The following is a 12,915-nucleotide window of genomic DNA, read 5'->3' as shown; positions in this document are numbered from 1 at the left end:
ACATGTTCAGAACACTTATATTAGCCTACAGTTGGGCAAAATCATCTAACACAAAGACTATTTTATAATAAAGTGTTGAATATTTCATGTAATTTATTGAATACTGTACTGAAAGTGAAAAACAGAATGGCTCTATGGGTACTCAAAGAATGGTTTCTACTTTTGTACCATTGTAAAGTCAAAAAATCATAGGTGGAACTGCCGTAAATCAGGGACTGCCTGCATGTGTACATCAATGTTCATAGTAGCATTATTCACAATAACCAAAGGTGGAAACAACCAAAATGTCCATCAATGAATAAATGGATAAGTAAAATGTGGTATAGTCATATAGTGAAATATTATTCAGCCATAAAAAGAAATGAAGTACTGATACATGCTACAACATGGATGAACCTCGAAAACATTATGCTAAGTGAAAGGAGCCAGATATAATGGATCATATAATCCATTAATAGTTAAATCTATAGAGACAAGAAGTAGATTAGTGGTTGCCAGGGGCTGGAGGGAGATAGGGAATGACTGATTAATGGGTATGGGGTATCTTTTGGGGTGATGAAAATGTTTTGGGACTAGAAGGATGTGATGGTTGCACAACATTGTGAATGTACTAAATGCCACTAATTGTACACTTTAAAATGGTCCATTTTATGTTATGTGAATTTCACTTCAATAAAAAGAAAACAAAACAAACTAGTTGGTCTGGAAAATGCAACTATTTCTAATACGGAAACCAGAAAGAACATTCTTTAAGGAAATGAACCCTCAGCAGTATCTATTTGAACATAATACTGGGTTTCATATCATTCTCTAGAAGGTCCTTCAATATAAGCTAATATCATGACTGTAAAGGGCAACATGGTGAAGGGTGTTCTACTGGGAACTGCGGGGAAGTGGGTAGGGTGGTTGGGTTTTGGTAATGTGGTCCAAGCTTCCTTGGTTTTTGATGACCAGGCTTAAGGCAGAGATAAAATTAAAAACATCTAGAGGAATAGATGGACTGCTGTCTTTCTGGAATCCATCATAAATGTTTCCCTCAGTCAAATTTTTGGAAGCTATGGAGCAGGAGTTAGTTTGAGATTGCAATCCCAAGTATCTGGCTGCAGTTAACAATAGAACTTTGTATCAGTCCATTTCTGTCACTTATAATAGAATATCTGAAACCAGGTAATTTATAAAGAAATAGAATTTATTTCTTACAGTTTTGGAAGCTGAAAAGTCCAAAGTTCAGTGAACACATCTGGTGAGGGCCTTCTCCTATGCGGGTTATGACATAGCGAGAAAATGGCTGAGAAAGAGAGAGCTAAGCTTCTCATTCGCTCTCCTTATGAGGCCATCATAACCACAACATGACCACCCATTAAACCATCAACAGGTTAATCCATTCATGAGGGTACAGTCCTCACAATCTAATCACCTCTTAAAGGCTCCACCTTTTAATGACCATAATTGAATTTCCAACCCTCTTAATTTCCCACTGTTATAATGGAGATTAAGTTTCAGTGAGCTTTGCAGACAGGGGGCAGGGGGCATTTAATTCACAGCAAACCTCATGCTATAAAAGTTAGCCAATTTGGAAGCAGAAGTAAGACCCATTGGCAAATGAGAACATCAGAAGTGAGTGTGACAGTGCTGAAGCAGTGAGGGTTCTCTTGAGAAAGTGTTGGGTATGCACAAGTACCCAAAGGGCAATTATAACTCCATATAGTTCTGCGCAATAAATCATGCTCTCAGTATCTTGAGAAAGGAGAGATTTCTTGTAGAATAAAAAAGACCATGTATGTGAAAGATTTTTGTGAAGTGTGAAGTTGTATATCAATTCGCAGTAGCTGTCATTGTTATTAATATCTGGTGGTAATACCTAACATATAAACAACATATTTGAACAACATTTTCACATGCAGTGTTAAGTTATCATTCTCAGCAAATGTTCATTGAATATTAATTGTTTACCAAGTAGGGTAAGCAATAATTTCAATATTTTAAAAAAGAATAAGTTGAGGTTTTGAGTGTCTGAGATTTGCCCTTAGTCACATAGCTTGGAGACTCAAGACCTTTGATTCCTAGTTCATTCCAAACCTAGCTTCAACCAAGGACTGAAATGACCAAGAACTATGTTTACCAAAGCAGTCAATCTTCATTAATTCTTACATGTGATTATTTAGTGACTTGGGCAAAGTTTGACCATTTCTATTTCTGCCTGTGCAGTAGCATTTTCTTTAATTGCTGTTACATGGAGTTCTCAGGAGCCATGCTACCGAAATGGATGCACACAATGCTTGACTTTACATTATTAACTAATATTTATTGAGTACACACTATGTGTAAGAAATGGTGCTAAGCATTATGCAGAAATATTTCCATTAATACTTCAAATAGACTTCTGAGGAAGGTTTATCATCCCTCCATTGTGTATACAGCAACTAAGTCTCAGAAAGATTAAGTAACTGGACTAAAGTCACATGCGGAAATATAAATGGTCCTACAGTCCTTTTAAGAGGACATTTAAAGGTTTATGAAAATCAGAGGCTGAACCAACAAGTTTCTATGATTTCTACCCGAAGAGCCAGAAGGGTGTGAAACAAATGTTGAACTACGAATAAAAGTAAAAGATGGGGCTGAGTTCATGTCCAGTTTTATTTAATTCCAAAACTCGCAGCCTAACCATTCTGCTACAATGAGACACAGGTCTGGTAAGTTTGTAATAATTTGACTCCCCACCCAGAAAATTATGGTAATAAATTTTGGGTCATCATCATAGCCACTATAGTTTACTGTGCCAAACACTCTCGTAAGTTGTTTAATGATCATAGATTCAGGAGCAATTGTAAATTTTAAAGTCTCGGGGATAAAAAACAAGGAAGTGTCCCTCCACATAAAAGCTTTTTTGGAGGAGATGCCAAGCTTTTATTAGGAGAAGTCAAAAATTAAGTTTACTAAGTATTATTCTGCTGTTGGATTGGGGATGTTGAAAAGCTAGTACCTCTGCTTTTGATTAACACATTTTTCTATACAGATGTGTATAATGTTATAGGATATAACTCACTTTACCAAAAATGTTTTTGGTGTGTCAGATATTGTGCGAGGTGCTGCCATATGGCTGCTAGGGTATAGGTGTCCAGGATATGCCAGTTCTTCCAGAGTTTGAACAAATGGGAAGAGGTCTTTACCAAACTGAGCAAATTTTACCTCTCTGGGATTCATTTTCTATTCTGTAAATGAGAGGGTTGGATTTCCAGGTCTTAACTGTGTTTTCTTTTTTGACTGTGTATAAAGGTTTCTCCGTCTCACCTGGCACTATTCCCATATCAAAGTATTCATCTCATGCCATCATAGCTTTGCAATTCATTAATTCATTCAACAAATGTTTACTGAGATTCTACTAGTGTCGTTAATATAGAAGCAAAGTTTCTTTGCACATGGAGCTTACAGTTCAAAGGGATAAGATCATAAATGAAATAATTTTTAAATAAACAAGCAATATTTATCAACAAACAAGTAACTATTGGCAGAAAAGGTGCTTAGAAGGAAATAAATAGGATGATCTGTTATGTCTTTCTTTCAGAGTTATAAAATGAAGCTGATGACAGGCTCTTTCATTTCCAAAAATGATGACCTACCAGTGAGGGAAAGTCACTTGTGTGTGTGTGTGTGTGTGTGTGTGTGTGTGTGTGTCAAGCGGAAAGACAAACTGAAAAGAGAGAACCTGGAGTCAGGAAAATTGCCCATCTCGTCTGGCACCCAGGATTTCTTTCAGTCTCTTTAGGCTCCCTCAGCAGCAGGAATCAGGATGAAAAGAAAACTAATGCCATGAACTTCAAGACAGATTTCTTTTCAATTATTACTGCCCGGTGGCAGGAATCTGGGAAGAAGTCAAGGTGTGGTTTAGTAAGAGACAGCTTCCCGGAACGGCACGTGGAAGGGCAGGGCTGAGAACAGCAAGAAGGGACAAAAAGGAGGGGGAGAACGCGCCGGCACCCCAAAGTGAGAGTGTGGAAACATTCGCCGCCACGGGAGCCGCGCGCCGCTCAGGTGGCCCTTTCCCGCTCAGGTGAGCTGCTCCTGCGCCTCCCATTGGCCGCGGCTCCCGTGGCGCTAGGAGGGCGACGCAGCCCGGTCTAGTTCAGGGTCTAGGGCGGCGCGTCACTTCCGGTAGCGCGGAGCTTGTAAAACACCCTGGAGAGAAGATGGCGGCGGCGGCGGCTTCGGCGCCTCAGCAGCTCTCGGACGAGGAGCTTTTCTCTCAGCTCCGCAGTTACGGCCTGTCTCCGGGCCCGGTGACGGAGAGCACCCGCCCGGTCTACCTGAAGAGGTTGAAGAAACTTCGAGAGGAAGAGCAGCAGCGGCAGCAACGGTCGGGGGGCCGCGGCAGCAAGACGCGGAACAGTAATAACAATAACACGGCAGGCACCGCGGTCGCAGCCGCGGGACCGCCGGCGGCCGTGGGGATTGGGGTCCGGCTGGTCTCGAGCGACCTCTCCTACTTACGGACCCCTGGGGGCCTGGGCCGAATCTCGGCCTCGGGCCGGGAGAGCCCCCTGCGAGGGCCCGGGGGCGCCTCGGCTGCCCCCGCGGCTGGCAGCAAAGTGCTGCTGGGCTTTAGCTCGGACGAGTCGGACGTGGAGGCCAGTCCTCGGGACCAGGCCGGCGGAGGCGGGAGGAAAGACCGGGCTTCTCTTCAGTACCGCGGGCTCAAAGCGCCGCCGGCGCCCCTGGCCGCCAGTGAGGTGACTAACAGCAACTCGGCCGAGCGACGGAAGCCCCACTCGTGGTGGGGGGCCAGGAGGCCGGCCTGCCCCGAGCTGCAGACCCCGTCGAGGAAAGATGGAGCAGTGGGGGACGAGGAAGAGCAGGGAGAAGACGCTGTGGAGAGGAACCCGGAGGCCGAGGAGCCGCTGTGGGCGACCCCGACCGTGAATGGCAGCCGTCTTCTCTCCTACAGTTGCCGGGAAAACTACTCGGACTCGGAGGAAGAGGACGACGACGACGTGGCTTCCACCAGACAGGTATTAAAGGAGGACTCCCTTTCCCGGCATCGGCCCAGACGGAGTCATAGTAAGCCTCTCTCTCCGCTGACTGCTAAATCTGCCGGCAGCCGGCTGGAGACTTCGGTTCATGGAGGGGGAGGACTTGGGATGAATGACAGGGCGGCGGCTGCTGGGAGTCTAGATAGGAGCCGAAACCTCGAAGAAACGGCAGAGCAGGGAGGAGGGTGTGATCAAGTGGACTCCGGCCCCGTTCCTAGATACCGTGTTAACGCTAAAAAACTGGCCCCGGCACTTACCGACACGGACTCAACCTTGGATTCATCGACAGGCTCCCTTTTTAAAACCAATAATCATATCGGCGGTGGGCCCTTCAGTGTGGACTCCCCAAGGATTTATTCCAACAGCCTCCCTCCCAATTCGCCGGTGGCCGCCTCTAGTTCACTCAGGATCAATCACGCCAATCACACAGGCTCCAATCATACTTACCTGAAAAACACATACAATAAGCCGAAGCTTTCCGAACCTGAAGAGGAACTTCTCCAGCAATTTAAACGGGAGGAGGTGTCCCCAACAGGGAGTTTCAGTGCCCACTACTTGTCGATGTTTCTCTTAACTGCTGCCTGCTTATTTTTCCTAATATTGGGACTGACTTACTTAGGAATGAGAGGGACAGGAGTATCCGTGGATGGAGGACTCAGCAGTAAGTATTAAACCCTACTGGTAAGGTAACAAAGGGAATGTTGCTGGTGGTCTGCTTTAACCGCATTTAGCATTTTGTATGAGGTGACTTTTACCTGCAAGAACGTGGGTTTAACAGTGAAGCGCAACAGAGTATGTGCCATCTTTTTTTTAAAGAAAGAACAGTATCACCATTATCAGAATGACATCCTGTGGCTGGTTTTAAAATTTTATTGTGAAATTAAAAGCAACTTATAAAACAACAAAATATTACAAGCCTGTTAGTAAAATGCATATGTGTGTGACTTAATTTTCTTTTAACCTTAAAAAACTGTTTGTGCAGATGCCAGTTACTTAACAGTTTCAAAGTATTATGATTGTTAAGGGGCGTCATAAATGCAGTGTTTTTTCAAATTGAGTTGTGATTCTAAAAGGCAGTGTAATATCTTGTGAAGTTCGAGTTAAATATTTTGTAGTATTAACTATTTATGTAGGTAGCTCTGTAATTTCTTTAAAGTGAATGAGTATAAAAAAGCAAGGCACACCGCCAAATTGATTTCCCAGCCCAAAGCACCTCCCCTCCCACCTGTGAAAAAAGTAGTGGTAGGGCTGTGCAGGAGCTTGCAGTTAGATTTACTTGATTTCCAGGCCATGCTATATTTATTTGCTAAATGACTGCAGGCAGGTGTGTTCATTCATTCATTAAACCAGCATCTTCCTGTATGCTGAGCAACCAGGATACAGCAGTAATAAGTCAAAGTATTCCCGCCCTTAAACACAAAGACGGAAGCAGGCCATTTTGTGTTCTGTGAAGGAAATAAGGATGGAGTAATTGACGTGCTCTATTATAGATATGATGGTTAGAGGAGGTACTATTTGAGGTGAGACCTGAAGCAGAAGGAGATAGCCTTGTAGAGAGACAGGAGAGCGTTCTGGGCAGAGATTACAAGAAGAGGAAAGTCCTGGAGTTAAGTAAGAGGCTTCCTGTAGGTAAGAGTGGTTAGAGCACCTTGAGCAAGGTGGGAGAGAGCAAGAGTGAGCATGAGCACTTTTTCCAGTCTATAAAGTGATGCTAATATTGTCTAGAATGATGCTTGCGAAAGTTAAAGGAGAGAAAGTAAACTAGTACATAATGGTCTGCTTAATATAATTTCTTTGTTAGGTCCTTCTCACTTCCCTTGAAGATTTCCTACTCTTTTCACGCATTAATTCACTGTATCATGATTTGTATTTATAAAATTGGCTTATTAGTTTGATTTCAAAATGGAGTGAAAGATGCAGCTAGCCAATTCAGATAAAGAATAGGAGTCAAAATAGTGTAAGCTTTGATTTAGATATAACCAATTCTGAGGTAGTCAACTAAGAGATTACTACTATGTGGCTTAATTACAGGGGTCAGAAGAAGAGTGAAGTCCATCTCTCACTTTAATTGGTTCCCTGGGAGCAAGAGTGATATATTGTGTCCTGCCCCAAATATTTTGGAGAAAAAACGAAGGGCACACTGGCAGTTAAACTAGTAAAGTACATATTAATTAAATGACACTACCTATCAGCAATACCTATCAGCATCTGTTTGTTTCTCTAACAACAATATATGATCTGGTCATTTTTTAAGGGATAAGTACTTTACACATATTGTCTCATTTAGTCTTCTCAACAACTCAGAGGCAGATGGTGTTATCCTCATTTTATAGATGAGGATGATGAGACTCATGTAAGTTAAATGTACCCATAGTTGAACAATAAGTGAATGGTAACACTAAGATTTGGTTTCAGATTTTATTTTCAATGATAAAGCCCATTTTCTTAACACCTTTGGATATCATTTGTAGAGAGCTTTCTAAATAAGAGAGTACTTTTATTATCATTAAGAAGATAATTGAATAGTTGGTAGGATTTCATAAAGATTACTGATGAGCGCAATTCTCAATTAAGGTGACTTTCATATCTTTCTTATCCCATTAAGATGACTAACTAATGTTTTCTATGTGCTAAAATTTCAAATAGGGTAGGGATGCTAGGGTTTTGGTAGTCTCACCTCCACCTGTATGGAAAGAAAAAAAATTGTAAGGTGTTTTGCATTTCAGTAAATGGTAAAGGTGAGGTAGCCTGGGTGATGGAAAGAACAGTGGCTAAGAGGTAGAGGATCCGAGTCCTAGGACTTGTCTGAATGACCCTGGTCAAGCTTCTTAACTTCTGAGCCTCATTCTTTCTTATGTACTAAATGAGAGTGGTTATATCTACTAATGTATATGGGGTTGTTGCAAGGGTCAAATGAGGTAGTTTGTTAAACATAAGGTGGTATTATTCAGAAGTTAGAATTTTTTGTATTCCTGGTGAACTACAGTGTATGTGTAAGGAGAAATAGTTAAATCATTTCTGTAAGTGAAATTTAGTTCATTTCATGCCTATTTAATATTTAATTTTCATTAATTCCATGAAATACACGTTGGAGAAATTGATGCAGAAATTCGAATCAAAGTATAATAAATCCTTAAATGTATGATATACTTGACATGTTTTATACCCTGGTGGGAAGAAGGGCCTACTGGTTCAGTTAGTCTGCACACCTAACGGTGTCAGGGTTTCAAGAGTGAATAATTTTCACTCCCTGTGTTTATGTATTGTGAATCCTTTGTTATATTATGATGCTTAACCATAGGGTTCGTTGGTTAAATAGGTTGCTTAAGGAAATAGTTTTCCTTTGAGTAATAATTTCACCAGAAGATTGTAGTTTATATGTGAGAGTAAGCTTTAGTAAGCTTTTATGGGTTATCATTTGTTATGGATAACATATAATAAATTAGTCTTAAATAGTTCTTCATGATTTAGTTTTTGAAAATTTTTCATCAATACCCTATTTTTATTAGTTAAATTACTTTTATTAAGCCACTCGGTCTCTGCTTCCTTGTTTGTAAAATTAGGGGTTGGATTTCATGATCTCTAAACTCTTTCCAGCTCCAAAGTTTAAGATTCTAACTTTGAGTTTCCCTATAAAACCAACTCAAGGATCAGCCTTCATATTACTCCCTTGTCACCCAGGTGATTAGATCATGACAACTCACAAAGAAGATAGAGAAGCAGAATAGATTGACTACCTTAGACTTACATGATCATATTTTAAAATTGTTTTTCAGTTACAAAAGATATGTTTGTAGAAAACTTGAATAGAGTTGAAGCAAAAAATTAGTAGTTATTGTATGCCTCTCTTCCTGGTCTCATGCTCCCTCCTAGTATAAATAGGTTCAACCATTATGTCCTTTCAGAACTTTTTTGATATTTTTCATGTGAATACATGTGTGTGTATGTGTATGGAGATTTTCATTCAACAATAGAGTGCTTACCATGTGCCAAGAAATATTTTAAGTAACAGGAGAATGTGGTGAACAATTTGTAAATATGTGGAACAGGAAATCTCTCTTATGGAGCTTATATTCCTGGGGGTCGGGGGATGTAGTGGGATGAGAGATGAACAAGTAAGCAGATAATTTCACTTAGTGGTGGTTGCTAAAACAAGGTAATGCTAGTAACTTTTGGGATCATATGCTTTCTTGTTTGATTTAGTTCACTTGAAGAAACACTTAAGTTTCTCCTATTCATTTATGCATGTTTTAGCTCACTCAGATTATTTGCGCACCTACCATGTGCCAAATAGTACTAGAGGATCAGTATATACTTTGAACTGTATGATTGACACTCCCTCAGACACATTATCCCCCTGACCCTGACATTCTCTTCTTTTTCCTAAAAATGTATGTGCTAGCTAGCCTTCAGAATTGGGATTTGGTTACCATGCAACAGAGTTTCAGATTTATATATCATGACTTGGGAAACATAACTTTAAAAATTAGCCACTGTAAATTTGAAAATGCCCTCTGGTAAAACTTACCACAAAGTATACTCTATACAAAAGAAATAGTTGGGTAATACCAATACTAAGTGGTAGTGTGTTGAACATTCCTTTCACCTTTTTTATATTAGAATTTTCTCATTTTGGGAATTCCTCCTTTAAGAAAAAAATCACAATTTTAATTTAGATTTCATTTCTTGCACGTTTCTAGAAGTAATTAAAAAAAGGAAGAGACATGAAGAATGAATTTGCCAAAAATGTGCATGTTATAAATCTGAACATTTATGATTGTGGTTCAGGATGTTCTAGAAATATGCTTATGACAGAAAGTTTTGTTTTTAAAAAAGTCATCTCCATATGTCCCTTTTTTCATATTCTGTAGCCTTAAATGATAATAGCAAACATTTATTGAGAATTTTCTAGATGTGAACACTTTATATTAATTTTCATGAGGGTAACTGCTAAAATTATCCCTGTGAGAAAACTGAAACAGAGCGAATAAGGTTACAAATGGTTGTCCAAGGTCACACCTACTAAGTGTTGGAGGCAGTATTTGAATCCACAATCTGACTTTAGAGTCCACAGTCTTAACCACTAGCAGCAATAGAATTTTTTATGTTTTATCTTATTCTTAGCTTTATTTGGGCAAGTTAAGTTATTTGTAACCTCTGGGCCTTGGTTTTTGCATGTCAAAGAGGGGAAAGTATATCAGCTTTACTTCCAGTCAGTGATGTTTGTGGGGAACTAACATGGTAATGTCTATAGAAATGCTTTGGAGAAATTTGAAGTGATATGTAACTCTATACTTTTAATACTGTAAGTTAGAATTCCGCAGCTATAGTAGTCTAATTTAAGCAGCATGTGTTCAGCACAATGACATGTCCTGTCAATACTGTTAATAAGTAATAGAAGAGTTGGTTAAATTTATAGTCCTTATCAGTATTTCTAAACCTTTCTCTCAAGCTGTCCTAGCAGATAAAAGAGAGTTAACTTTTGACATTGCTTAATTAGTGCTTTCTTTTTCTCTAGGACTGAAAAAGAATGTTTTTCTTTTTGCAGCTATATTAATTTAATAAGTAGCACAACTTGAAACTAGATTTTAGCCTTGCTTACCACCAGAAGGTAGATTTTCTGATAGGAAAGTCAGAAATGGGATACATTGCTTTAATCCAAAATAAAATACTGAGTTTATGGCAGTAAAACATTTCCTAAGAATGTGGATGGGTCTTAAAGTAAGCTTTTGTTAATATTATCTGAAGAACAGACAGTGCATGCAGTAGGTAAAAAAGGATGGCTTGTCACATGATGTTCTTCAGCTAGTTTGTAAGATATCATGAGTACTGTTGTTACCAGAGTGGGAAGATGAGTTGTGTACTGGTGAATAGGCAGTAGATTGAATGGGGATAATCAAGAGAATGGGAGGTATAAAATAATAAAATGAATTTGATAAACAGGATATTAAAACTATACTAGTTCAATTAGAAGGAATTTTTTTTTTTTTCCTTTTTGTCTTGTGGGATCCGAACCCTTGGCGGGAGCGCCGCTGCACTTCCCAAGCGGCGCACTATAGCAGTGCGCCACCGGGCCGGCCCCCAATTAGAAGGAATTTTTTTTTTTTTCCTTTTTGTCTTGTGGGATCCGAACCCTTGGCGGGAGCGCCGCTGCACTTCCCAAGCGGCGCACTATAGCAGTGCGCCACCGGGCCGGCCCCCAATTAGAGGGAATTTAAAGTGCATTAGGATCTACAGTCTTCTAGATAATTCATATGAAGCACTTAATGAAATTTTTATCCCATTTTGCATTTGAAACTGTGATTTGTTCAGACCAGAGCTGTCCAATAAAGATAAAATACAAGTTACATATGCAATTTTAATTTTTATAGTAGCCACATTAAAACATAAAAAGAAACAGGTGAAATCAATTTTAATAATAGATTTTATTTAATCCAGTATAGCTAGAGTATTATTTTGACATACGATCACTATAAAGTTATTGATGAGCTGTTTTATGTTTTGTTTTATTTTTTGTATTAAGGCTTCACAATCCAATGTGTACTTTACACTTGCAGTGTATTTCAATTCAGACCTTTCTGTGCTGAATTGAGTTTTAAGTGCCCAGTAGCCACATGTGGCTTGTGGATACCCTGTTGGACAGCACAGGTCTAGACCACCCTTAGATGTGAAGTTACATTGTTGGTTTGAGATCTAATGGCTACTAATTTTTGAGTGCTTACAATATGCCATGCATTGTGTTCTCTTTATTTTCAATAAATCTTTATATCTCCATGATGTAGGTTTTATTGTTATTTTACTGATATAACAATGAGGTATGGAGATATTGATTTGTCTAAGGTTAAACAGGTAGTCTGTAGTCGAACAGGATTTAAAACGAAATCTGACCCTGAAACCTTTGTCCTGTTCACCTATATTGTACTGTTTTAAAGCACAGCCACTTAGGGCTAGGGCAGGTAGGTGAGTGAGATTTATTCAACCACTGCTCAGCATTTTTGATTCACTCCTGTGACTTAGAGTTTAATTACTACATATTTTAAGGCACAAAGGGTTTTTTTTTTTTTTTTCCTTTTTGTCTTTTTTCGTGACCGGCAACGGATCGCAACCCTCAGTGTCACGCCCGTACCGGACCGGGACTGGCAACGGGATCGCAACCCTCGGTGTTGCGCCCGCACCTCGCTCAGCCAGTGAGCGGCCGGTCTGTACGTGGGATCCGAACCCTCGGCGGGAGCGCCGCCGCGCTCCCAAGCAGCGCACTGGAGCAGTGCGCCACCGGGCCGGCCCAAGGGTTTTTTGCTTAAAGCGGAATTGGTACCTCCCTACGTCCTCATTCATTCGTCATTGGAAGTGTTCCTTTATACTTGCTTCACCATCTCACTTTGTAAACTGCTTTCTACAGCTCTTCAAACTAGACTTGGAGAAGGGTGAGATAGCCTTTTGAGTCTGGCACATGACTGTAGCAGGAGATAAAGGAAAAGTCAGAGCCAGTTGGAAAAAGTGAGAACTACTAACTAGTAAAACTTTTTTGAGAGTAAGGAAATTGTAAGGGTTTCAGTATCTTACCATGAGATTGGGAAGCTCTCATTTATTATGGTCTTTGAATTATAATATTATCTCAATTCATTTTTAGGGTGTTATTATATGGTAGATTTATACTTAGTAGCATTTCTTAATTAATTTGAATAATTTGTTTGAATTGCATTTGGATTCTTAGCAAATATTTGCTCACAAAGACAAGCTGTTTAATTCCAAAAGGAGGGCCGAGCCCGTGGCGCCCTCGGGAGAGTGCGGCGCTGGGAGCGCAGCAGCGCTCCCGCCGCAGGGTCAGATCCTACATAGGGATGACCGGTACGCTCACAGCTCTCATTGGCTGAGCACGGTGCGGCTG

At 40.2% G+C, this 12,915-nt stretch overlaps 1 protein-coding gene across 1 annotated transcript in view; it reads left to right on the top strand.

The window, feature by feature from the left end:
* Positions 1 to 4,179: 4,179 nt before the first annotated feature.
* Positions 4,180 to 12,915, top strand: part of LEMD3 (LEM domain containing 3) — a 79,472-nt gene continuing 70,736 nt past the window's right edge. Inside the window, exon 1 of the mRNA XM_008584459.1 lies at positions 4,180 to 5,688. Coding sequence (XP_008582681.1) covers positions 4,188 to 5,688 — 1,501 coding nt within the window. The 5' untranslated portion in view covers positions 4,180 to 4,187. The remainder of the gene's footprint in view (positions 5,689 to 12,915) is intronic.

This window comes from Galeopterus variegatus, unplaced genomic scaffold (genome assembly GCF_000696425.1).
Source record: "Galeopterus variegatus unplaced genomic scaffold, G_variegatus-3.0.2 Scaffold3265, whole genome shotgun sequence".
Classification (NCBI taxonomy): Eukaryota; Metazoa; Chordata; class Mammalia; order Dermoptera; family Cynocephalidae; genus Galeopterus; species Galeopterus variegatus.
This window is presented reverse-complemented; position numbering and strand designations above follow the sequence as displayed.